The following is a 27,874-nucleotide window of genomic DNA, read 5'->3' as shown; positions in this document are numbered from 1 at the left end:
GCTTCCGCATCGCGTGGATCGCTGGTCGGGGCTCAAGTGAAGCAGGTAAGAGCTTTAAACTTACATGTCTTCAAACCATCTTATCAACATAACTTGCATTTATTAGATATTGCGCGGTAATGTCTGCATTTAGATGCCGCTAAAGATTGGCAGTGGGTTAGTATTGTGTCTTTAGTTCTCAGTTTTGTAGAAATATGTCAACAACACTGCAAATATAATGCGTTTAATTCTACAGTTTAAAGTTTTCGTGTTTGATCAACAGTTTAGAACATGCATGCTGATTTTCTAAGTATAATTCACCTTTTTCAAGTTTGCAAATTAAATAAATAAAGTGGGTTATTAAGTTGTTTTCTACGTTATTGAGATTGCAGACAGTATAGATGTTAATAATTAGTTGAATTGCATGTTTTAAATGTAAGAAGAGTGTGTGAATCTCCTTTACTTTGGTACAAACTTGCTTAAAAATGCTATTAATATACTTAAATACAATAAGTAATTAGCTGTACAAAATATATGCAAAGAAAAGCTTGACCTAAACTCTTTATTTCCATCACAGTTAGTAGTTTGGTCTGCTGTGTTGACTGTGATATTGTAGTTTAGAGCTAGGTCATGTTCTCTGATGCTGACAAAGCAGATTCAAACGTGTGCTTTGATAGATTTGTCAAATGCATGGTTCCCAAATTTTAAATTTTCATGATGGAAGCATGAAATATGGCCAGTCATGTTAACAGTTAAGTCACGAGACAGCCTCGGGTTGGAGTCCTAACATTTGAAGGTGTTATTTCGCATTTTAGATGTTCCTTTAGATGCTCAGATGTAAAACATAATTTACTTTAATTGAATATTCGCTCACCTTCAGGCCATCTGAGATGTAGAGGAGTTTGTTTCTTCATCAGATTTGGAGAAATGTAGTAATGTAGTGCTCTGCAGTGAATGGGTGCCGTCAGAATGAGAGTCAGCTGATAAAAACATCACAATAATCCACACCACTCCAGTCCATCTGGAGAAGACAAAAACATCATTAAGATGTTTTATACTTAAAACTAAAATATGAATCCATAATGGTTTGAAATGAAAAACCTCTTAATGATGGATTTGTTTCTTACAAACACGCAGCTTATGTCTTCTTGATTATTATGATGGGGACACACAGATGAGTTGCTATGGTGGCGATGTGGACTTTGGAGGCTGAACATGGCATTGCTAGTGAGATAATAGTAGTGTTTGTCAATGGGTGATAAAAAAGGTTGATGTAAATTTCGTAGCTGGATTGTCTTGCTTGGATCAGTTTGTTTTGACATTTGACTTTTCCAGTCATTTTGACCTGTCGAGGAGTTTGTTTTTACCGAAAAGGCTAGTTAATGTTATTGCATTGGACTAAAACTTACTGACTTTGCTCACACGGGGTATAACAACTTCCCAGAAAATGTTTGATAATTTTTGAAACGTGGAGATTTTTAAAAATAAAATTCCTTTTAAATGACAGGTTTACGAAAATTGCTTATAAATATCTAATTTCTCGTATTTGTTACCAGGTTTTGCGTTTGTTTTTGGAGCTGATTGTTCATAGACCTCATGCACCTCTGCTTTTGAGTGAATATTGCCAACATTTTCCACAAATAATGCTTTTTTTCACTCAGAAACTGAGGTGATTCATCTTGGATCCATCAAAACCTGTGCTAAGTAAATTTTTTTTAAAAGGACAAAAAAGTGAAGCCAAGATTTGATGAAAATATAGCATAACAAGCGATTTACAAGCAGTTGGCTGGTAATGTTTGACCAGGAACACCAAATTAGGTAAATTTTCAGCACAACATAAGGGTTGAATGGAGGCACATCATAAATGAAGCTTACTTGACAACAACAGTTTCTATATAAAAATGATATTATATGCAATATTGTGTCGAGTCCAGTGCATGCCTTATTTATTTATTATTTATTTTTCTTTACTTTAGATACAATTCTTACTAAATGTATGATTACATGTGCATTACACCTATATAGATATGATAGGCTTGGGCGATATGGCCAAAAAAATGATCACAATATATGTTTTTTCATATTGTCATTATCAATAATTATCACGAAAAATGTCAAATCTTTAGCCTATTTTTAGTTTAGGCTTTAGTTTAAAGCCAGATTTTTGCTTCAAAGTGAAAGTTGTAGAAACCAGACCATCGAATGTGGTTTTAAACGACTCTTTATTGCCAGAAAATGACAAACGCTTCATGTTTTTTGAATCTTTACACTTTTCCAGTTATTTACAAAATAAAAATCTTAATAGAAAAAGTTCTAATGAGTGATATTGTTTCAAATAAAGAAACAGGTTTCTGTCGCCTTTTAATATTAATAATAATATATATATATTTTGTCTGAAATGCACATTTGATAGTAGTAGCAGCTTGAGTTGGGATGCAGATGTAAATTTATGTTCATTATTAAATTCATCTGTAAAAATTGTAGCATTTTTATATGGTGAAATTGAATTATTCTGACTGTTTGAGTTTTATTAAAATGAACCATTAGTACCCTGCTCCTGGCGATCGACTGTCCTGCAAAGTTCAGCTCCAGCTCTAATCAAACACACCTGCTTTTAATTGTCACGCGATCCTGAAGACCTTAATTAGTTGCTTCAGGTGTGTTTGATTAGAGCTGGAGCTGAACTTTGCAGGACAGTCGATCGCCAGGAGCAGGGTTGGGCACCCCTGATTTAGATCATGATGATAACCACAGTTAAAACCATTCATATAGCACAAATCAATACCATAGTAAAAATATATCTATATGGTTTCTAGGTTTTTGTATGAAAAACAGTGGTCTAAAAACATTTAAGGTCATCGCAAGTTGGAAATTTTCGCGTGTTAAAAAATAAATATGACCTCACATTGTGTCAGTCGCGTTTACACACGGCCTCCGAAACTTTTGTTCGTCTTAAAAAATTTGGATCAGGTTCGATTCTCTGCGTTTTTGCATCCGTAACAAGGAAAGGATGACGAATACGAAAAACCGCATATGAAACTTTCGGTCTTAAGGTCCTTTCGTATTCGTCATCCTTTCCTTGTTACGGATGCAAAAACGCAGAAAATCGAACCTGATCCAAATTTGGTGCAGTTAGTATTACTACAGTAAATCCATGGTAAATGATGGGTATTTGTAGATTAAAAAGGCTTCTGACTGTCAGCGCTGTCTCTCGTGAGCTTGCTCTGCGCTGCCGTTTGAACTTTGATCCGAGCTAATAAATGCTCTGTGTGTTGCTCTTTCGTTCTACTTTTGGTGCATAAACATTTAGCGAACTTGTATTATCGCTTTATTTAGAAATTATATTGCAATAATTATAGTTATCGATTTATCGCCCAGCCCTGATATCAGATGTGGCGATGTTACTATGTTTGCTGAAGTGACACATAATGTTATCTGCTAATTCTGTGAGTGTTTCCTCTCTCGCAGCGGCGCTCCGCGTAACGATGGCAGACACACAGGCCGATCCCGCCGCGCAGTCGGAGCTGATGGAGGAGGACCAGCCCTTCTTCAGTAACCTGGACGTCTTCCTCTTCTCGCTCATTGCTGGGCTGCTCATCTACTGGCTGATTTTCCGCAAAAAAGCAGAGCCCATCCCGGAGTTCAAAAAACTAGAGTCTACGTAAGTACCTCCAAACCGCTCCTGTATCGTTTCTCCTAAATGAGGAGCGGGAGAACGTTAGAATGCAAAACTGGAAACACTTTTTAGCTTTTTTCTGTGTGAATCAAACTGTCCAGAAATTGCTGGGTCATATTTCACCCCAAAATTGAAAGATTGTATTTTTTATAATATTTTTATAAGGCAATGCATCTTGTTATTAGAATTGTTTTTGTGTGTAAATCGACTGCAGTGTGAATTCTATTATAAATTGTGTAGTATTAACATGTACCACGATGTTATGCCAAATAATTTATGCTGTAAAGACATTGTGTTCATACAGTATCATTTTTTAATTATAATTTTTAATTGCTGTCACTCTCACAATAATAATAATAATATAAATTTTTATTATTTTTCTTGAAATAAATGCGATTGATCCAAAGTCGTGGTCCACAAACGGGACACGAAGCACAATTATCTCCTTTTTGAATACAAGCATCTTAAATCTGGTGTTACATTTATGAGAAGTTTAGAAGTAATCGGTTTATTTTTTTCTCTTTAAGTAGGCTTCATTTTCTTGTTTCAAAATCTAATTTCTTGAGAAATAAAAGTATAATTATGTATATAACCTCAGAGATAGAAATATTTCACGGCTGAGAAGAAAGTAAATTGGCGTCTGTAAGGTCAGTATCACTGCAGTGTTCCTGGTTAAACGCTTCAGTCCTCCTGGAAACAGTCTGTGTTTTCTGGGCCGTAGCTGATTCAGCTGACGCTGGAGGTGCAGGGAATGTTTATTGCTTGTTTAGCCTTGAATAGTGTCATTGGCAATGGTCTCAGTCTTACTCAATGCCAGACATTACAGTCACTCCTGAGCTGTTAGTGAGATAAACCGTAGAGCGTCATCATGGTTGAAGGATACGTTTGTGGTTCATTTATCTCTCTCGCATTAAACATCTCCTGGCTTCAGACACAGACAGCAAGAAAAAGAAAAATAAGTTCCATAAATGTCTACATTTAGTCATTTAGCAGACGCTTTTATCCAAAGAGACCTATAAAATGAGGACAATGGAAGCAATCAAAATCAACAAAAGCGCAATATTATGCAAGTGCTATGATGGTCTTAAAATATGTTTAATTCAGACCTTTGTGTTTCTGCAAAGCATTTCTGTGTGTCGCTAATGGGAAAAAAGACAAAACATATTAAAATTGCTCATAATATATTTGTCTTACAGCGTTATGAGGTAGTACTAGGTAGACTAGACTCTCACGGGAGGAGAAGATCGTGAAAACATTACAGATGTGTGTGAATTTTATTTATTTTTTTTATTATTTTTTATGTCTGGTTTCTACATCTACTTAAACATGCATAAACATACTTTTATAATGATCAGTGATCTAATCTAATACTTTAATTTCTACAATAATCTAAGGTCAGTAAGTGAATATTGTCTGTGCATGGCCAATTTACGTTAAAATGCCGCATCAGAGAACGACAGAGATATAAATATATATATATTTTTAAAAAGCCCATTCATTAGGGCTGGACAATTAATTGAAAAGTAATCAATACCAAAATTCAGAACCTCTAACCGACCTAATTTTCCCACATCCGTTATTTCGTTAATTTAATCCTGGAAAGTATTCCCCAGGGTTGCCAGGTCCATGAAACAAAACGAGCCAGTGGCGTTCTGTCCATATAAGCTGCGAATGCGCCGCATACCCAGGCCATTCAAGAGAATAAGTTCATGGGATAAAATAATATAAACATGATTATAAGTTGATCCCTTGTCATTTGAAATGTAACTTAAAGTTTAAAGAGTTAGGAATAAGTACATAAAATGATTTATTTGCCAAACGGCAGTAATTTTCAGTAAATCTACGTCGGTTGTGGTTGCCTCCAGGCGAGTGGATTCTCTGCAGCTTTGGCGTCTCCGCTCTATCGCTGTGACTCGTCAGGATTGTAGCGCGTTCTCATTGGTTTGCTGTCCTGCGGCTGATTTAATAAGGGTTCTTATCACTCAGCATACCCAGATAAAAAAGTCACCGCTCACCACTGACGAGTACTATTCACAACTAGACCAGAACTACCCCAATCGCACTTTTCCCCTCCGTAAAATTGCATTAAGGGTGATTGCTTTAAAGGTGCTGTATGTAAGTTTTTGACTCTACTAAAGCATAAAAATACCATAATCTGTTTGCAGATATTTAAGAAACATGCTAAGTTAGCATACTTGTTTATCTGAAAAACAATGCTACAGTCAGTTATTCTCCTTTGAAAATGTGCGTTCCAGGCCAGAATGTCTGTCTCTGTTTTAGTTTGTGAAACCCGCCCACTGCCAGTTTACCCAATTGTATTTCAGCACCCCGGGGTTGCCAGTTGGCTGAAAACACAGAGTATTTAATGTCATTCATCGTCATGTGCGCTCTTTTCCGTTGGTGTCGTTAATCTGGCAACCTGTGTGTGCATCAAGTCTGAGGAGGAGGGGCCGCGTGAAAAAACCGGGCGTACATGGTGCAGTTTTTGCTGTGGTACGAGCTTGTAAGTGTTTTTTCCCCCCATTGTGAGAAATCGTTGATGCTCGTGTGGTTGTGTAAGAGGAATTGTGTGAGCTGATGTTGGGGAAAGCTACTTTTAAAAGTAATGATTACAATATTGCATTACTTCCTTTAAAAGAAACTAATTACATGTATGGAAAGTAATGCATTGCATTACCTTTTCTCATCTGGGCTGGGCTTGCTTGATTTCAATATAAAAAAGTTATATTTTTGGCAAATGTAAACGCTCTTTCACACCAAAAGTGAAATGAATATGCCTCAGGATGAAGAAAATGTAAATTCAAAAAACTCAAACAAACGTTTCAGCTGTGCTGCTATTCTGGATTGCATGAAAAATAGCATACATGTTTGTCCAGTTTGTATTTCACTGTTTTTATTCATTTTGAGGAATACTGAATCTGTTTTTGTGCAGTGAGATGAGTAAATACATAGACTAGATCTGTGTTATTGTAGCTCAGTGGCACACACACCAAATAAGAATACAAATCTCTCTTGGGTTTTTATTTATTTGTTTATAAAGTAATGGCTGCAAAGAGTGCTCGGTTTATAATCACTGAACAGCTGTCACTCATAGTTAATATGTCCTACTTCCTAATCTCCACACTATATCTCCTCCTTTTACTTTCCCTAACTTTGAATCAATTCAATTCAAGTTTATTTGTATATAGCGCTTTTTACGATACAAATTGTTGCAAAGCAGCTTTACAGGAAATTAAGTTTCTACAATATATTTATATATTTTAGAAACTTAATATATTTAATTTATGGCACAATTTGGTAATTCTGTATGTTGTCTGAGGGTTGGCATCCTCTGAGGTCCTCTGAGGGGTTGGCATCATCTCTTCTCGGGTGTTTGGTCATCTCAGATCATTTAAGGGTTGGATCCAGACTGAAGCGTCTGTAATTCCTAGTTACCTCGGGATGTTAATCAGAGAAACAGAGAAACAAATAGAGACATGATTAGCGTAGCTGCTGTTCCATCTAAGCAGAAATGATTTGTTCAACCCAAGCTAAAGAATAATAATAATGTACGTCTGATCAGATATAACTGCAGTACAGGATTATAAGATGCATTATGTGAATGCTTGGCTGAAGAGATGTGTCTTTAATCTAGATAATCAATAATCAATTCAGCATTAACATGGTTATCGTTCTTCTGGAGATCAAGCTGTACCTGTGTTATCTAGCATGTTCAATGAGAGAAGTCACTTCTGTTTGCAGCACTGAATGTTCTGGATAACTGCAGTTAAAGTTGCTGTTCGATGCACTGAAATGGTGTTTGATGTTATCAGTCTGTGTGAATAAACAACACTTGTCTTCATCTGTGGTCTGTTTTCAGTGTCTGCTTTTCTTTTCACACGTTTCGATGTCAGACTAACACTGTCCTCTGTCTTGTTTGGTTTTTTACCTTAGATGTGTCAAAGAAAACTAGCACAAATACATGCCACAAATGTGTTTGAAACAGAAACTACGAGCTTTTTTCTAGCACTTCTGCGATTATAACATACAACATTCTGTATGATTGCAAAGACCATTTCGGGTCAGTGGGATTGCCAGCGTTTTCAATTTTGTGACTCTGTTTGTCAAAGGTTACATACAAATATCTGAATCGTTGTTATTGATGAACAAATGGTTGTTTGAATCGAGATCCTTCAATGATTAATCATGCAGCTGCCTTCTTAAATGATCAGAATAAAGAAGTTATGTGTAGAGGAGTACGGCACCCTTTTCTTATTCGCGGTGTTTGCATGATGCAAGATTAGAATGCATAGAATATCTTCACTTAAACAACAGTAAATATACAATAACATTTAGTCATTATTTCTTCAGTCTCTTACATTTGAGCAACTCTAAAGAATAAATGCATCTAAAAATACAAAGTTTTTTTATTTTTTGTTTGCATCCTGATCTCTTATAACCTGATGTTTATTGTAAAAGAAGTATGTCAAGCTTACATTCATCGTTCATTATGCTCTTTTCTAACCATTTACTATCCAACATCATTCTGCCGTTTTTATCTTGTTCACCTGTGCCAGGTGTGGATTTTCTTTGAGAAGTGTACATTTTTCCCCCACAAAACAAAAATGGCTTGGTGATTTCAGTCATTTGTTTGAAGTAGGTAGAAGCTGTACTTCTATGCATGAATAGAAAAAAGCTGCCAGTGGCGAGACAGACCGTTTTCTAATAAGAAGTTCAGTCTTGTCCTGAATGACAGATTTGCGGTGTGGTCCTCACATGTGTGTGTATCAAAGTCTACGAGACCATGCTGATGGCAAACACCACTGGTCATCATGTGTCTTGTGTCCAGTCGTGTTGCTGCAGAAGTTACCTCTTTCGAAGAGATTTAAGCCAAATACAGTTTGAGTTTTTACCAAAAATGAATTTTAAAAACATGACATAATAAAAAAGTCAGAATTGTGTGTTAAACACAATTTCCTTCACAATTAATCTTGATTAATCCCACCTAATATATACATTTATAGTGCAATATTTTCACATTCTATCTTCAAATGAATGTAGAAACAACATAAAGACAGTATATTTTAATATTTGTTTAATGGCATCTGTTTATGACTGAAGGCGAGTGTCACTGATACCAACACTACTGATATCTCTAGGAAATTATAATTTTTTCCCCTAATATTTAACCATAAATATCGACTATACTAACATTAGTGATTGATAAATCAACTACAAAAGTGATTGATTTACTCGTTTTTCTTTTGATGAACAGACATCACAGCAGCTGGTTATTACACTGTAAAAAAAATAAGTGTAATTTTAACTGTCAAATTTAGTAAACTGAAAAAAACTGTTAATATGTTAACAGTGAGTTCCTGGACTATATACTGGGAAAAACTGTAAAAGATCGAACCAGACATTTCATGTCATTTTACAGTAAAATGCTGTTAATTGTACAGTTTTTAGAAGTAAAACTAACAAATCCATGTATAATGTACAGTCAAAAACTGATATTCCCAGAATTCCCTGCGTGACACTCCGCATTTGAAAGTATTTTGTTTAAACAATCATGTTTTTTAATAGTTTTTGTTATGTACATTTGGGCTTTGTTACTACTTCTGTTGTTTAATGAAAGTTTATTGCATTTAAGTATCGTGTGTTACCGTGATGGTGTTCTGTGTTTGCGTGAATGACTCCGTGCACCTTCTATATATCTATATATCTGCTTGTGGCGAAGCTACTTGTGATGAGCTTTAATTCTTCATGTGGCTTTCTCTTTTACCACCTGCATTATCATGGGGATCGTCAGTATGCTAAAGGTACAAAACAGATTTTTGATTTTGGGTGGCCCTACCCTGCGTTAACTGCATTAAATATGTTTAACGCCATTAAACTGGAAAAGATAATCGCCTGCGTTTACAAGCTTCCATGCTTAGTTCGATTTTATAAAATTTTTTTCATTCTAACTGCAATAATAACATAAATTGCATGTTTTTGTGGCATTAATTTGTTAACACAAACTGTAATGTTTTTTTGTTTTTGTATTTTTCCATTTATTTCTGCCTGTTTGGCTGATTCAGGCTGATCTGCAGACTTGTCATGGATATTATTGCACTGACAGGACTGCATAAGCACAAACACAGTCTGCTGGAGTGATTGCCTCTCATCAAAAACACACGGCCTTATGCAACTTTATGCAATGGTGTATGTGTTGTAGGGATGGTATATAGTGGGTTTTAGTGATGTTATTTTAATATCTTTGCTGATGATGTAGAATTAGTGAATTCTGTGAATATCACAGATTGTTTTATAAACACATAAGTCGATTTCCCGTTTCCGTCTCATGAGTGTGACAGCTGGTAGGCCGCTGCTTTCAGAGATTAATATTTCCACCATGTTTGTGCAGCATTGAGCGTTGTATTCAATCATGGGCAAGGATGGATATGTGCGTTAAGTCTTAAGAGTGTAAATGCAAACTAATAGACCTTTATTACATTCGGTGTGAGGTCATATCCAGCCTATGATTAGTAGCATAATCAGATTTCCGCCTGCATTATTTTCAATGGACGGTCACCAGTCTCTGAAGTATTGTGCATATATACAGTAGGCACGTGATCTCTCCTTTAAATCATGAAATATGTCTGAAAATACAAGTGTTTGATGCCTAATTTAAAAGGTTTTGAAAAATCTTGTAGTGTATTTGTCTTAAATAAAAAACCAAAAAACATCTGAATCATTGAATGACTTTTACTGCCATAATGACTCTTTCTAACTCTAAACGATTGTGCTTTTGTCCCTAGCTCACCACATATATTTGTGAAATGAGCCTGTAAATCAAGCTTGTTATTGTCTTCCAGATATCTGCACTCATCAGTCCAGCCCCTAATGTTACAAAACAACCGCTTCACAGATATTGTCTTCTAATTAGTGACGAAAGCAGAAATTGAATTTGGGTCTGTGTCTGTAGAGAATAGCTGACCGTTCATTAAATAAAATGCACAGAAGAGCTCTTTCTTTTTTTGAAGAAAGGAAAGCATGCGTTCAGCTGTTAAAGTGCTGTTCAATATTTTTTTTAATCGACTATGACCAAGATAACCTGCCAGCAAGGCCATCAGAAATATATAATCTTAAAGTCAAAGTTGAAATGAAAATTCACCCTATCCTTTTTAATAAATGCATTTTCTCGATCTTACTGTGAACAATTCATTATATTTGTTTCTCTTTTTTTTTTTTTTTTTAATGAGTAATTTTTAAGCAAAATGTGATTTTATGTGATGTCATATCCTGAGGGTGAGCACATTTTAGCTCAAGAGTTGGGCTGTTAGAGATGGCAAAGTACATCCTCTCTCTCTCTCTCTGATATGCTACTTAAAGTTGTGCTTATGAAAGTGTGTGTATATAATAAATATACATATATATGATATACTTTCATAAGCACAACTTTAAGTAACATAACAGAATTCATATCTGAATCTTTTCAGATGGAGTCTGTATTTGGCGAGGCCAGCCAAGTCTTTCTCTGAGCTGTGACAGAGGTGGAAAGTTGAGGCGCAGCACAAGCCCTCCATTATATTCAGCCTATTTTCTCTCTCCCTCCCCATTTATGTGGAAACCATTTCCAATTTGTCTCGCTGCTCGCGCTGCCTGGCCTGTCACAGGAGGATCCTTTTATGATAGATGTGGTTGCCACGGCGACCCTGTTCTCCGGAGGGAGGGGCCTGACCTCAGTCGCTGTCTTAAGAAACTGTTGATAAAGGACTGTTCTGTTTTTTCTCTGGGATCATGAGAGGATGAAAGACCTTTCTCAAGTTTTCTGTTTGTTTACATGAGTGTTTGGCTTGCCTGATAGTCCAGATGTTGCCGGTGCACATGTTGGAGAGCATAGGGAATTGACATGATGCTTCACCGTCTCAGTAGTCGTCTGCAGACGGTTCCTGATGGAGGAGGGACTCCTTCACATGCAATTGGCGGTGGCTTGTTTTTCCGGTGTGCTCTGTAGTTAACGGTTCGTCTCTGTTGTGACGGGTCTGTCTTGGCGTCTTCATCCTTGGACGTGTTTCATATGATCATGGGCTGTGTGTTCTCCTTACCGGAGGACCGGCTGGTCGCCATCGATAGGTGAGTGTTTGGTGAAGTAGTCCCTCTGGTTCTCAGTCCTGGTCCTGGATGATTTTGTATGTCTGAATATGATCTTTCAGATGGTTCACATCATCATTCATGACCTGAACCGAGTGAGTCAGAAGAGACAGACGTGCAGAATGTGCTCTGCTCCCACAAGACGGAGAAAGAATGAAGCTAACATGGGAAATCTTGTTTGTAATGTCTGTGTGTCTGTTTGGTCTCCATACAGGCGCAATTTGTTCAAGTACACAATAAAAAACATAATTACAAAATTTTTCCAAAGCAGTTTGGTTGAAATAACTATTTTTATTATAAAACAAGCTTTGATTGTATAACATCACATCATTGCTCTATAGATATAAATTTAGCCCGCATTGTATTTGATCGTCAAAAGTGCTGCTGATTTTCTTTCAGCATTAATGAAAGACTAATAATCATTCTCTTGTTGAGTGGACAATAGTATGCTTAAAACACTGGTGTTTCCCATTTAAGAGCAGCAGTTTTCACTCATTAAATCACACCATTCACATCCTTGTGCAATAGTTGGCCGTGAGCCCAGAGTTTTTACTCTGAAAAGTCTCTCATGCTTTTTCTATTCACTGAACTCTCTTGAACTCTTGAACAATTGTGTTTTACAGTCTCTGTGAGAGAGAGAGAGAGTTGATGTAAAGATGGATGTAAAAATTTTCCAGATGAAACTGAAGAATTGCAAACTTCGGTAACGCTTTAGTATAGGGACCAATTTTCACTATTGACTAGTTGCTTATTAGCATGCCTATTATTAACATATTAGCTGTTTATTAGTGCTTATAAAGAACATATTCTGCATGACCATATTCTACATCCCTTATCCTACCCAATAACTAAACTTAACAGCTACCTAACTATTAATAAACAGCAGATTAGGAGTTTACTGAGGCAAAAGCTGTAGTTAATGGTTTGGTAATAGTGAGAATTGTACCTTTAAAGGGGTGGTTGATTGCAATTTCACTTTTTTAACGTTAGTTAGTGTATAATGTTGTTGTTTGAGCGTAAATAATATCTGCAAAGTTGCGGCGCTGAAAGTTCAATGCAAACGGACACATTGTCTTTTAAAATTATGGCAGATTAATGCCTACAAAAACAGCCCGTAGGGACTACAACGAGTTACTTCCCGGGTTTGTGATGTCAAAGCCCTGATAAACCCCGCCCCCGGGACACACGCAGAAAGGGGGCGGGGCCTCTGCTTTAGAGAAGAGGAAGAGATGCCTCAAAAATAGGGGTGCACAAAAACATCTATTCATGTCTTATAACGATTCTAATGGATTCACAAAATCAGTGACTACGTTTACATGGACATCAGGAATCTAATTATTTACCTTATTCTGAATAAGACAATATTATGATTATATGTTTGCATGAGTTGCTTGTAGAATAATCCTTTCATGTTCCCGTTTCACGTGTTATAGTGCATAGATCGATTAACGGCACCCGACATCCCCTCCAGAATTTTGCGCATAAACATACAGTTCGTCTTTGTTATGGTGCCATATACAGTTTTGGGTGTTTCGTTTTTTATTTTAAGAAAACTTTAAGTGCAGTTAATTATTTGTCCTGCTATACGTGCAAACAGAGAACGGCGTAGTGAAAACCATGCTCTTTTGTTTGATCACAGGTGTAGGGATGTAACATACACTCAACTCACGATTTAACAAAATGAGATTTAAGACAAATTATAAATGAAATGTGTTTCTTTCAAATTGCTGCACGTTTCTTTGTGAAACTGAAATATAACACTATAATAATATATTAATAAAGCGCTTGCATGTTGTTGCTCTTTTGTTGGTTTTGATTGCTTCTATTGTCCTCATTTGTAAGTCGCCTTGGATAAAAGCCTCTGCTAAATAACTAAATATAAATATAATGTAAATATAAATAACAAAACTATATAACAAACCCCAAATCAAATAAATAACTAACACAAATAAAATAAATCTCTTCATATAAACAAAATAAGGCTTTGTCTGTGCTTTAAAATTAGAGGCAACTACAGTATTTTAATCATGATTCAAGCAAAGATGCTGCATACATGCAACATGAGCAGCTTTTAATCAAAATTAGATTTGTATCATTTCGAAATTTGAAGCAAAAACAGAATGGTCTGACTTCAAGTTTGTGTAATTGTTTATATAAAAAATCTCTGCCTGAAGTGAAACCGCAGACGAGCTGAATGAGACGCAGATTCAATCTCTGCCAGCAGGTGGCGCTTCAAGCGTTTCCTTGCTTTCTGCTGTAAACAAAGCAGCGCTGCACTTATGAACTTTAATATGCATTATACAGAGGCTCGCGGGTAATCGTTACATCCCTATTAAGGCGTGTATATGTCTGTACTGCACCTCGATAATGTGACTAAAATAGGAAAACTCCACATGTCTTAATTCATTTGTTCATTTGCTCGTCCGCTCCAACAATGAACTGTTCCAGTTATACAATTTATGTGAATAGACAGACAGATATTTTTCACATAGCTATGAGAAGCGTTAAACATGGACTGAGCTGTAAAGGAACAGCCCTATTCTGGACTGTTCTATTGCGTTTAAAGAGACATGCACAAAAACAGCATTTCTGCTTTCTTATATTAGATGCTGCAAAAAGGTGCATAACAGGTCTCCTTAAGTCTCCTCCATTTAAACTCAGGTGTAAATGACAATAAATCCTACATGAATGTGCTTTTGGTTTCACTGGCAACAACATGAAGCCTTTAATCAGCTGTACTCGGGACTGATCTACTGAGAAGAGCTACAGATGCAGTGTTTTACTCTGATTTCAGAAGTGCTTGAAACTTCAGGGTTTTTTGTCAATATTTGTTTACATGGTCATTTATAATGTAATTATTAGTGATGTATGACCTGTGTTTTGTAGGCCTCAAACAACTAGAGAAACCAGTTTTATTGACAAAATGAAGAAAACGGTAAGAGATGTTTACCCTCCTCTTCTCCAGTAGAAGTTGATATGTGAAAATGATCAAACGAAACTGGCCATTAAACAAATCTTTTTTTAGGCAGTCAAATGGTCAAATATTGTAACTGAATTGGCTGAAAAAAAGAAAAATGTTATTTTTCTGAAACATGTTATTGTTTTTACAATTGAAGTCAAAGAAGTGTTAATCATGGTCGAATGCAAATGAACTGACTGAATCTTGTGGGTTAGTCATTTGTGTACATGAAGTAATGATTTTAATATTTCCCTCTAGGGCAAGAACATCGTGGTGTTTTACGGCTCACAGACGGGCACGGCTGAAGAGTTTGCCAACAGACTGGCAAAAGATGCTCATCGCTACGGCATGAAGGGAATGGTAGCGGATCCAGAGGAATATGACTTGGTAATACATGCAGTGGGATGAAAACCAGCTCTTCATTCCTCTTCCGTTTGTGTTTGTTTACACATGCTTGTATTTGCAGAGTGAGCTCTCCCGTCTGACTGAGATTGAGAACTCGATAGCGATCTTCTGCATGGCCACGTATGGAGAGGGAGACCCGACCGATAATGCTCAGGACTTCTATGACTGGTTACAGGAGGGTGATGCCGACTTCAGTGGAGTTAAATATACAGTGAGTTCCTCACCACAGGGATTATAGTAAGGGTAAAATTCCCTGAACATTTACTCACCCTCAGGCCAATCAAGATGCAGATGAGTTTGTTTCTTCATCAGGTTTGTAGAAATGTGTCTCTGCATCAGTGTCTCAGCAATGGAAGTGAATGGGTGCCGTCAGAATGAGAGTCCAAACAGCTGATAAAAACATCACAATAATCCACACCACTCCAGTCCATCAGTTAACATCTGGAGAAGACAAAAACATGTTTTTTTTTTACTTCAAACCGTTGCTTTCAGCTAAACTTTTGTCTATAATTCATAATGTTGCTTTCTTTTTCACTGCAGGAAGCGTTATTATAGATTATGGACTTGTATTTTTAAGTGATGGTTTAAAGATAAACCTGTTTAATGATGGATTTGTTTCTTACAAACACACAGTTTTGTCTTCTCAAGATGTTGACTGATGGACTGGAGTGGTGTGGATTATTGTGATGTTTCATTTAAGCAGTGGTCAAAGCACTTTGTGAGGTTTTTAGACTTTACCAAATGCTCCAGGAACAATGTGTTTCTAATACGTTAGGTGCTTTCCGGCGTACGCTTGAGCAAACAAAACCCATGACATCTGGGGAATGCTGTGTCATACTTCCACAAGCCAAAGTCTCAGACAGCTTTCTCAACGCATACTACACTGACATTGTGCAAAGTTCAGTGACTCAACAGAATCAGTGGTTTAAAGCTCACAGGTTTAGCAGAAGTGCTCACTACAGATATGGCTGAGTGACTTCTGCAAAGTGGATTTAAAGGAACAGTGCACCCAAAATGTAGCATTCTTTAGGGCTTTTCACACTTGAAATAGTTAACCCTGGGTCATCCTAAACCCTGGATAAATGTAATTCTGGGTTATCTGTATTCATGTTTCACACTGCTCATACTATACCTGGGGTTAACTGTTAATCCTGGTTATTCATTAACAGTCGTTTCACACTACATTCCTAACCCGGGTTAACCTTCTTATTTGCATGTTCTTCTCACCGGCTGCTGTTTACACGATGTGCGTTTCCTGTTACTGACGTGACACGAGCCTCGCTGCTCAATTTCTGATTGGCTGTCTGTTGCCAAGCGTCCAGCAGCAACAAACAAGCACCGCTCCGTTTCACACTGAACAAACTTAGCACCGCCACGCTGGGTCAACCGTGCTCCGGAGCAGGGTTTCATAACCCCGGGTAACGCTTCTTACGTGTTTAGACGATAACCCGGGGTTAAGCGCAGTGTGAAAAGCCCTTTTAAGTATTTACTCGCCTTCAGATCATTCCTAACACACATGCTGTCATTTTTATGTTGAATATAAAACCTGGATTTTTCTTCATATAGCAACATTGTTTGCTCTGTCAAGCTAAAAAATTACAAATCTAACACCAAAGCACAGAAATGATAGTCACATATCATGAATTTAAATGCATCTTTAGTTAAAACAATAACTCAAAATAAATATTTATTTCTGATAGTCAGGAAATGTATTATTTTAGTATAATTGAGTTATCATCATTTTTATTAATATTTTGAATGTTTTTATTTTTATAATTTGCATTATCTCTTCTTTTAATGTTAGTTAAAATTCTTCTTTTTTTCTATTTTTTTAATGTGTAGTTTTTATTCATTTACTGTTTTAGTTTTAAACTAAATACAAATGAGAATGTCTCCTTGGCCAAAATCAATTTAAAGTATTATGATTGAGTGATTATATTATATTTTGTTATATTGTTTTATTTCAGTTAACATTTATTTTATATCTGGTTTCAATTTAAAGAAAGTCTTGGACCACATTTACACTTGTATTTATTTAGTGCTCTTAATAACAGGTGAATAAAAGAAATATAAGGTATAGTTATAGAGCAATCCATTTGAATATGTATTTTCTAAAACTTCTTTTTAAGGTGTTTGCGCTGGGAAATAAGACGTACGAGCACTATAACGCCATGGGGAAGTATGTGGACAAGAGACTGGCTGAGCTGGGAGCGCAGCGGATCTTTGATCTGGGAATGGGAGACGACGACGGAAAGTGAGTGGCGCTGATTAGTATGTGTCTGACCACCATCTGCTGGTGCTGTGCTCACATTTCTGAAATATTTTATGTTTCCCAAATTGAAAATACTCTGTTTTACTTCACTACGTTTCAAAGCCAAATGCCTTAATTCTTTTCCCACTACATTTTATGCCAAACATGACATTTCTTGTTATTTTGAAATTCAAGGGAGAAACCAAACATTCAAACAAGAAAGCAGGACTGGGTGATAGAGCTTAAATATTTTCACAATATTTATTTTGTGTTAATAAAATGTGATATTGGCATTTACGTGTATCATAGCACTTCTTTACATGTAATGGGGAAGGAAATACTTTCCATGTGTCTGTAAGCTCCACAGAATCAGATACCTTTTAATTTAGGGCCCATGAAATGCGTTTTATATTTCTTTTTTCTATTTGATTTCATTTTTTTTTTTTTGTTTGATTTAATTCAAATTTATAATCAAATATTGTGTCTAGTAACTGAATGAATAAATCTTAATCTATAAAGATTAATCAGCCTTTTATAATTAAATGAAAATGTATAACAAAACGCTGCCTTTTTATTTATTTATTTATTTTTTGTCAAATAAGATGCTACACAGCAGAACTGTATAAATTAAAATGTGGATAAATTCTTGGTTTTCCTGACTACTATTATTATTATGATTATTATTTTGAAAAGTACATGTAGTATATAATATATTTGTCGTGGTTTCTTCGAGTTACACTAAACCTTTATTTTGACGGGTTGGACATGGACTTATTAACCGCATGCACTGGCTGATGTTATGATTGTTTCTGCTGTGTGACCATCTGCTAGATTCATCCGTATAGAGTTAAAATGTCCAGAGCTTATCATCGTTATTTTATTGTGATCTTGATATGTAGTTTGTCACGCAGCCGTACTATAAAGATGAAGCCTGTTGAGTTTTTCACATGATCTTATCTCTCATTTATAATGCATTCACTAGGTTAAGGACAAATGTATTCATGTCTCTGTGTGTATTTGTGTGTGCGTGTGCAATTTTGTGACAAATGAGGACACAAATGTGTATAATGACACAGGTATGACACAGGTATTACAAGCAGAAGGTGACTTATGAGGACATTGCCCATGTCCCCATTTTTCAAAACGCTTATAAATCATACAGAGTGAGTTTTTTGGGGGAAAGTAGAAATGCACAGTCTCCTGTGAGGGGTAAGTTTAGGTGTAGGGCAATAACACATACAGTTTGTACAGTATAAACACCATTACTCCTATGGGATGAACCCACTTTTCACAAAACAAACGTGTGTGTGTGTGTGTGTGCACCTGTTCATAGTGAGTGAGAGCCATTGTTGTTTACTTTCAAATTTCAATATGATGAATTGTGGGACTGTCAAGTCAGCTCTTGATGAGAATAACTGATGTGCAGAAGTGTTTGTAATGTAATGATGTTTTGTGGTTGTTTCTCTCTCAGTCTTGAGGAGGACTTCGTGTCGTGGAGGGAGCAGTTCTGGCCGGCTGTGTGTGAACACTTTGGAGTCGAAGCGACGGGAGAAGAATCCAGGTCTGAATGCTCAGTCATCTCTTCAGCTCGTTCCTGCTTTGTTTAGCGGGTCACAGTGACCTGAGCGGAGAACATGCCCTGCTCTGCTCATTAACACCTCTTACAGACTGAAAGCCAGACTAACTGAAGAATAGACTGTCAGTAAACTCTTGATCACATGGGTTTGTTGTCTCTCTGTGTCTCTCAGCATCCGTCAGTATGAGCTGAAGGTACACAGCGATCTGAACATGAATAAGATCTACACTGGAGAGCTGGGTCGCCTCAAGAGCTTCGAGAACCAGAAGCCGTGAGTAAAGCACCTCCTTCTCTTTCTCAGACCAACAGCAGCTTCATCTGAAGCCCCTCTCACATTTACAATGAACCATGATGACAGAACAGACACTTCAGCTGCACCTAGTCTGATTGGACGGAGACGTAATGTTTGTGTAAGATACTTTATCTGCGTATAATATAGACTGTGGAAACGTTTTTATGAAGGGACCATATTTACCCCTAGAAATGAATTTTTAGAGGCCAGTTTCACTTTTATGAGTGCGTGCTATTTACTTTCCAACCACAAGCCATTGAATTAATTCATCAAAGTAAATGTGTGTTATGGCTGTTAAATATCAAATTAAATTACTTGCATATTGTATGAGACAGTGAATATTCAATATACTTAATAAAAGTTTGGAAACCATGCATATATTTGTTTTTTTGAAGTCTCTTCTGCTCACCTAGGCTGTATTTATTTGATCCAAAATACAGTAAAAGCACTAATACTATCAAATATTTTTACAATTTAAAATAATTGTGTTCTGTGTGAATATATGTTAAAATCTAATTTATTCCTGTGATCATCAGCATCATTTCTCCAGTGTCACATGATCACGGTTTGATTTGCTGCTCAAGAAACATTTCTGATTATTATCAATGTTGAAAACAGTTGTGCTGCTTCATATTTAAGCATTTATGCAGAAACTGATATAGAATGTGATATATAGTCAAATGTTTGGTGTGTTTTATTTATTTATTTTTTTAAATAGAAATGAATGCTTTTATTTAGCAAATATGCACTGAATTGCTCAAGGTAGCAGTAAAAACATTTATAATGTTACAAAAGATTCTATTTCAAATAAATACTGTTTTCTTGCATTTCTATTAATCAACAAATCCTGAAAAAGTTTCCTCAAAATATTAAAAAGCAAAAACTATTTAAAATCAGCAAATGATTTCTGAAGATCATGTGACACTGAAGACTGGAGGAATGATGCTGAAAATACAGCTTTGATCATAGAAATAAATTACATGTTAATAGATATTCACATAGGAAACATGCATTTTAAATTGTAATAATATTTCACAATATTACTGTTTTTACTGTATTTTTGATCAAACAAATGCAGCCTTGGTGGGCAGAAGAGACTTCATTCAAAATCAATGTTTCCACTGAATTACTAATGCAAGATAAAGCAACTGCCAAATGAAATGAAATGCTTACAGGATAATAACTGGCGGGCAAATCATGCAGAGGATCATGCTTAGTAAACTGAGAGAAGCAGAAATCGTGATCACAATTAAAATATGATTCATGAACTGAACTGACTCGAGCTGAATCATGTGACTGTTTTTATTGCACTTTTCCATAAATGATTCTGTTGTTTTCATTTATCACTGTGATGCTGCTTTGACACAATCTGTATTGTAGGTTTGATTCTTATAATATGATAATATAATGTTATTAAATACAATACTATCAGATCTTAGATGACAGATAAAAGAAAAAAATGTGCAAAAAATGCAGTTTTTGCTCTGAGCCCTGGTTAAACTCTGACCCTGGTAGAGACTTCATGGTTTACTGTCTGTCATTCATTGTCTGTTCTCACAGGCCCTTCGATTCGAAGAACCCTTTCCTGGCTCCGGTCACTGTGAACCGCAAGCTCAATCAGGCCGGAGACAGACACCTGATGCACCTGGAGCTGGACATCACAGGCTCCAAAATCAGGTATCACCTTTGATATCTTTATTGATTTTTGAAGAGATGGATAACCAGGATGACCATTCACTTGATAACCGGTGTGAACTGCATTCAAAATGTTGAATACAAAATATTTTCATCATACGTATGGCTGATGTTGGAATGTGTGTGTAGGTATGAGTCAGGGGACCATGTGGCTGTGTATCCCATCAATGACAGCGTCATAGTCAACAGGATCGGTGACCTCCTCGGTGTGGACCTCGACACGGTCATCTCGCTCAACAACCTCGACGGTATGACATGAGCGGCTCATTCATGTCTGTCCAGCTGTTATGATTGCTGAAGCCGCGCAGCTGAAATATGTGTGTGTGTGTTTGTTTCCTTTCAGAGGAGTCCAATAAGAAGCATCCGTTCCCCTGTCCCACCACGTACCGCACCGCTCTGACGCATTATCTGGACATCACCAATCCTCCGCGCACAAACGTGCTTTATGAGCTGGCGCAGTACGCCACCGAGCCCAAAGATCAGGAGAGCATGAGGAAGATGGCCTCCTCCTCGCCTGAGGGCAAAGTAAGATCACTGCAGAAATCAAGCCGCAAACTGCACTCAGTGATTTAGGAACATACTGTGATATAATGACAATAGTAGAGAGTTACATTATGTTTATTAATAGTGTTAGTGGTAGTATTAATGTGTGTGATCTTGTTATTGGGGACTAATATTGTCACAGCATTAGGGTTGGGTATGGAAAACCGGTTCCAAATTTCCAAGAACCGGGTATTCGATAAGATGCGTGCATTTCGGTTCTGCGTAACGATTCCTGCGTTCGCATTTTAATGCGATTTAAAACGATTTAAGTGCAGGAACGGAAAGAACTTGCGCCTTCTTTGCATGCAGCACAAGTGCGAGCACAGAGAACAGCGTCTCGGTTCCCAGCCTGTGTTCGTTCCGTGCATTTCACTGCAGAACCGGTTGTTCCGAGCCGGAACTGACTTCTTTCATACTTATCGACTAGTATGCAGAAAACTGTTAATATATTATCATAAACACAGCCGTTTTTGTCTTTAAGTGAACGTAAACCGATGAGAAAGAAAACGCACATGTACAGTATTTATAGATCCGCTCGTGTGCGTTGGGTGTTAAAGAGACAGCAGCCTAATTAACGAGCTGTCTGTCATTAATGTTAATCAAAGAACTGTTTTTTTTTATTGGAATCGAAACTAGGAATCGTTAAGAATCATAAACGATAAAATTCAAACGATACCCAACCCTATACAGCACTGGAGTTACTAACAGTGATGCCTTGAAAATGATTGATATTTAAAACCATGGGGGAAACAATAAGGGCATAAAATGTTCGATTTTTTATTAAAAGACAAATATAACAAGGCTAGAACATGACAGCAAGGTATATTTTTTCATTAATAAATCTCCTTGGGGATGCAGAACACAATGCAACATGACCTGACAAATAACCGTCAATAACCGTTCTACATGATAAAGTATTAACTGCAATTTTTATGGTTAAAATGTGATTTTTAAAACAAGAGAAACAGAGCATTATGAGGAACGCCAGGTTTGTCGTGCTTGTTTTAGGTTATATATTAATATGACCAATGATAATTATGATGATTATTGCTAAGAAATAAACTAAATAAGAAATATTACTATTGTAATAACACTATTTCAATAAAATATTTAATAAACAATTATATAACAATCATTTACATAACATTCTTATTTTACGGAAACCTACCGTGAGCTGTTAACATGCAGTACTGTACAGTACAAGCTATTATAATATCAAATCATTAGATTAGTTATTATAAAATCTGTTATTATGAATAATAGATTTGAATAATATGAATATATTAATTGTGACCAATTTTTTTATTTAATATGAAATGAGCATCTTATGTATCCACTGAAGAAAAAACAACTCCTGTCACTGAAGAAACACGTATGGATTTGCATATGTTTACTTCAAATGTCTTTAGAGAGAAGTGCTGTTTTTCCTATGCTTACCCAAAATAGGGTGGTGCGAGCGAATTACGAATGATATTTATGTTTATTATTCCCCTGTTCAGAATAGATTATATTTTAATCAGTAAATGCTCTCTGGCATGAAAGGCACATCTATTTTGACATATTATAGAAGTCATAATTTGTGGATTTTTTTTTTTAAGGACATTTGATGTTTAAAATGGAAGCCAAAGCATCATCATCACAGAAGTTTTTATCTTTCAATGCAACTTAATTCCATGTGAATATTATATAGTGTTAAAAGTTTTATCAGTTGATGTTTTATGAAAGATTTGCGTAGTCCTATTTCTGTGTGAGTGGTGGGGTCTAATGCAGGCTGTGAGTTCGACTGTACTTCTGCTGCAGTGGGATATCTGACGGGGTCTTTCTCGTCTCTCAGGCGTTGTACCAGAGCTGGGTGCTGGACTCGTGTAGGAATATTCTGGCTGTTCTGGAGGATTTGCCGTCTCTGCGGCCGCCCATCGATCACCTCTGTGAGCTCCTGCCTCGACTGCAGGCCCGCTACTACTCCATCGCATCCTCCTCAAAGGTCAGAGACAGTTTACTTTAATGTTCAAGATGGAATGTGCTTGTTAACTGCAAATAATAATATTTCTCTAGCTATCTTCAGTGATGATTCCACCATACTAGGGCTGCAATGCCGATTATTAGAACGATTAATCGATTAATCAGTAGACTTTATTCAGCTTTTGCAATTAGTTAAAATATTGAGTTATTTTGATATAAAAAATGATATCAACATCTCCATTTGTAAGTCATATAATAAGCAAAATGAAGATAAGACGTTTTATTTTTGGATAAGCTATTTTATTCACAGCAGAATCTCTCTTAAAAAACCTTATAGGGTTATGATAATCAAAATAGTTTGCAAACCAAACTATCACTTTAATAAGTAACTATCTATAACTAACTCATTATTATACTAACCAATAACTATCACTTTTTTCCCACTAATAAACAGATTTTATCATTAGCTGGCTCCACACTGAAGAGCTGCTGTATGACAGAAAATCAAGTCGTTATTGTAGCTGAAGCGCCACTGACTCTGGTTTTTCATGTTTAATGCTGTAAAGCTGCTTGTTTTAAGGCTATCCATTGCATAAAGTACTATATTAATAAATGTGACGTGACTGGACTTTACTGGAGTAGCGGACTGCAGAGCTCCTGCAAACATCCACATCACTGTAATCAGATGCTTTCTTAACTGCTGCTTTCTCACCGCTGTCACTTTTTGTTGTTTATTTCGTTATTGCGAGGGAAGAAGAGTTAATTTGCAAAAACAGGTAACTCGATTTCAAAAATCATGCTTTTTCATTGTGCTTTCCAATTAATCTCAATCAAACTGCAGTCGGGTTATTTTGATTAGGTTAAAAAATAACCCAATAAAAAAATGATAACAATAAAAAACATGATTTTTGAGTTATCTGTGTTTGCAAATAAACTGTTCATTTACATACTCATCCAAACGCCGCGCAGCAGCTTCAGGTTCGGCTGCGTTTGCTCTGAAGCGCTGTGTCTTCTCTTGAATTACATCCGGGAGGGCAGCGTCACACTGGTCAAACCGCATTATTGCAGGCTAAACTATCGATAATGTTGACCACTCATTTCAGCCTTACACCGTACAGAGAATGCAAATAACTTCTGTTAGACATCCCATCTCTGTTTAATTTATAAATGGAAAAAAAGTAACTTTTCTGCACGGATGATTCTGTTGTGTATTGAAGTGTTTTCTGCCTGTGACAGGTTCATCCCAACAGCATCCACATCTGTGCTGTAGTGGTGGAGTACGAGACCAAGACGGGCCGGGTCAACAAAGGAGTCGCCACTAACTGGCTGAAGAACAAGATGCCAACCGACAACGGACACAAGGCCACGGTGCCCATGTACATCCGCAAGTCTCAGTTCCGCCTGCCCTTCAAGTCCTCAAACCCAGTGATCATGATCGGCCCGGGCACTGGCATCGCCCCCTTCATGGGCTTCATTCAGGAGCGCGGCTGGCTCAAAGAGCAAGGTAGGAGAACGCTGCTAAGTGCTTCCTCGGGTTCAACATTTGTGAGTATTTCTTCAGTATCACAGTCAGAGGAGGCAAAAGGAGGCTGAGCCATCTCGTAAATGTATTCAAAATAAACTGAACGTGATTGCTTTGGACTTTTATTCTGATCCTTTTACTCCCTATGTGCTCATATCGGGTGCATATAATATAAAGCATATAAGTGATATTTTTCTCTCATACACTGTAGTCCAGGGGAGTTTTTATCACTGCATGAATGTGAGTGGAGACATATAAAGACAGGATAAAGGCTCATTATTATACTGACCAATCACAATTGATTTTTCAAATAATGCAATATCATTTTAAAATGCTAAAGTGAGGCAAAATGAAAAATGCGTCATTAGGAGTGCTTGTTTTTGGAAAGTTGTTACGATGGCAATATTTTAGATTAATTTGAAATGTACGATTATACATTTGATATATAATGATGATAGCCTAATATAAGAAAAACATTCTGTGGATTACTGAAGACAGGTAAACAGTCAGTAATAAAACAATAGCAAAGAATCTTATTGCATGAAACAGGACAAATATAATAGATCAAATGTACAAATGAAGTAAAGAGCTCTTCAGGCAGGTTTGTCTGCAGAAATGCAAATACTCGCCAAGACAGGCATTTTGCCACAACTTTGGTGTATTTGACTGTTATAGTTATGAATAGTTCACCCAAAAATGAAAATTTCCTGAATATGTCCTCACCCTCAGGCCATCCAAGCTGTAGATGAGTTTGTTTCTTCATCAGGTTTGTAGAAATGTGTCTCTGCATCAGTGTCTCAGCAGTGGATGTGAATGGGTGCCGTCAGAATGAGAGTCCAAACAGCTGATAAAAACATCACAATAATCCACACCACTCCAGTCCATCAGTTAACATCTGGAGAAGACAAAAGCTGAAACAAATCCAGAATTAAGACGTTTTTAACTCAAATGCGAGTCCATAATAAGGCTTCCTCCAGTGGCCTGAATCAGGAGAGAAATCTGCACAGATCAAGCGCCGTTTACAAACCTAAACAAATATGCAGGTGAATTTAGATGTGGGAGACAACATGAGATGGACTTTTACACTCGAGGAAGCATTATTATGGATTATAGACTCGTATTTTAGCAGTTTGGACTCATTCTGACGGCACCCATTCACTGCAGAGCATCCATCGATGAGCAAGTGATGCAATGCTACATTTCTCCAAATCTGATGAAGAAACACACTCATCTACATCTCGGATGGCCTGAGAGTGAATTACATTTTTTGACTAATTTTCATTTATCTACAAACTCTTCCTTTAAACATATTAAACCATGCTGTGACGCACCACTTTGTCTGCACACTGAAAACTGTCAGAACTGAATTCTCATTTGTGAACTTATTGCACTTATACCATGTTTAGCTACAGTATGCATCTCTCACCCTATTCCACTCATACATAACCCGTCATTGCCAGAGGTAACCGTTCGGTTCAGTCCAGGGTTTCAGCAAGCCCACTGTCATGCCATTAATATCCTGATTTCCCATTTGCAGGTAAGGACGTTGGAGAGACAGTGCTGTACTATGGCTGCCGTTACAAAAACGAGGACTTCCTGTACCGAGAGGAACTGGAGGAGTTTGAGAAGACTAGCGTTCTGACGGCACTCAATGTAGCTTTCTCCAGAGACCAGGCAGAGAAGGTAGCGCACATGCTAGGCTACGTCTAGCGTCAAAGCATCCCCCTAAAATACCTTTGATAATAGTATTTCTAATTAAGAGCATGAAGGTATTCAGCATGCCCTTGCTGTGTCATCTAACAGGAATATTTAGTCCACGGGTCTGGAACAAGAAAACTGTGTCGATCCATCAACATCCTTAAATGAGCTGTTTTATCAATTGTGTTCAAACTAAAGGCTGTCAAGCGATTACAATTTTTTATCTAATTAATTATATGATGTGCTGATTAATTAATCAAATTAATCGCACATTAATTTGTACTGAGAAATTACCCCCCAAACAATCATTTAAAGTCATTGTTGTGTTAAATTACTCTCCTCGTTACTCCAGGTGTATGTGCAGCATCTGCTGAAGAAGAACAAGGAGGCCGTCTGGAGGCTGGTTCACACAGACAACGCTCACATCTACATCTGCGGGTGCGTAAACATCACATCAAAACATCACAGAGAGACAGAGCGTCTTTCTCACACTACCTGTCATTCTCCTCCGCAGAGACGCGCGTAACATGGCTCGCGACGTCCAGAACGCCTTCTACGAGATCGCCGAGGAGCTGGGAGGAATGAGCCGCACTCAAGCGGTGGATTACATCAAGAAACTCATGACTAAAGGACGCTACTCGCAGGACGTCTGGAGCTAAACCAGCTCGCCTCCTTCCCCTTCTGTACATTCCTGATGTGTGCTTCTATAGGATGAGTCTGTCATCCTTCAGAGAGAAAACACTGACACACACGACCTCATTCGCTAGAGAGAGAAATCCTGTGTAGAATCATGATCTTAACCTACTAATCCAATACATATGCATGAAGCTTTATAATCAGAAATACGGTCATTTTTAGCATCCACCAAACACAGTGTGTGCAGAGCTGTAGCGGTACTTTGTCAGCACGAGGAGACTTTAACTCACTGTTACTGTTATGAACTGGATGAAAGTGGTTTTAAACATGCAAAGAATACGATTCCTGGAGGAGTATGATGAGGGATCGACTGGTATCTGAGTGTTTTGCTCACTTCTCAGTCTTCAGCTTTTCAGTTTAGTTCTCTGAAGTAAAAGCATCTGAATGTCTACATTTTTCTTGTCACTTTTTTTAGTATTATTATTATGGCTGAATATGAATGTAAGCTCATTTCAGATTTCATTATTCTGTAAGTGCCCAGTAAAGTTAATTTCTCATTGCA

The 27,874-nt window shown here is 37.0% G+C and overlaps 1 protein-coding gene across 2 annotated transcripts; it reads left to right on the top strand.

The window, feature by feature from the left end:
• Positions 1 to 27,874, top strand: LOC306854500 (NADPH--cytochrome P450 reductase-like). 2 transcript variants are annotated; one of them, XM_079392591.1, is made up of 16 exons: positions 1 to 45; positions 3,448 to 3,640; positions 14,660 to 14,708; positions 14,991 to 15,119; positions 15,199 to 15,348; positions 17,267 to 17,391; positions 18,860 to 18,949; positions 19,137 to 19,235; positions 20,817 to 20,933; positions 21,081 to 21,199; positions 21,295 to 21,476; positions 23,329 to 23,478; positions 24,693 to 24,960; positions 26,516 to 26,661; positions 27,029 to 27,114; positions 27,191 to 27,874. In XM_079392591.1, exons 2-16 carry the CDS (start codon positions 3,465 to 3,467, stop codon positions 27,333 to 27,335), a joined length of 2,031 nt encoding a protein of 676 aa, XP_079248717.1. In that variant the 5' UTR covers positions 1 to 45; positions 3,448 to 3,464; the 3' UTR covers positions 27,336 to 27,874. The 2 variants fall into 2 exon arrangements, with proteins under 2 accessions (XP_079248717.1, XP_079248718.1); XM_079392592.1 differs by having other exon boundaries at positions 39 to 156.

This window comes from Barbus barbus, assembly GCF_936440315.1.
Source record: "Barbus barbus genome assembly, chromosome: 34".
Lineage (NCBI taxonomy): Eukaryota > Metazoa > Chordata > Actinopteri > Cypriniformes > Cyprinidae > Barbus > Barbus barbus.
Note: the sequence above shows the minus strand (reverse complement) of the source record. Positions and strands in the feature narration are given on the sequence as shown.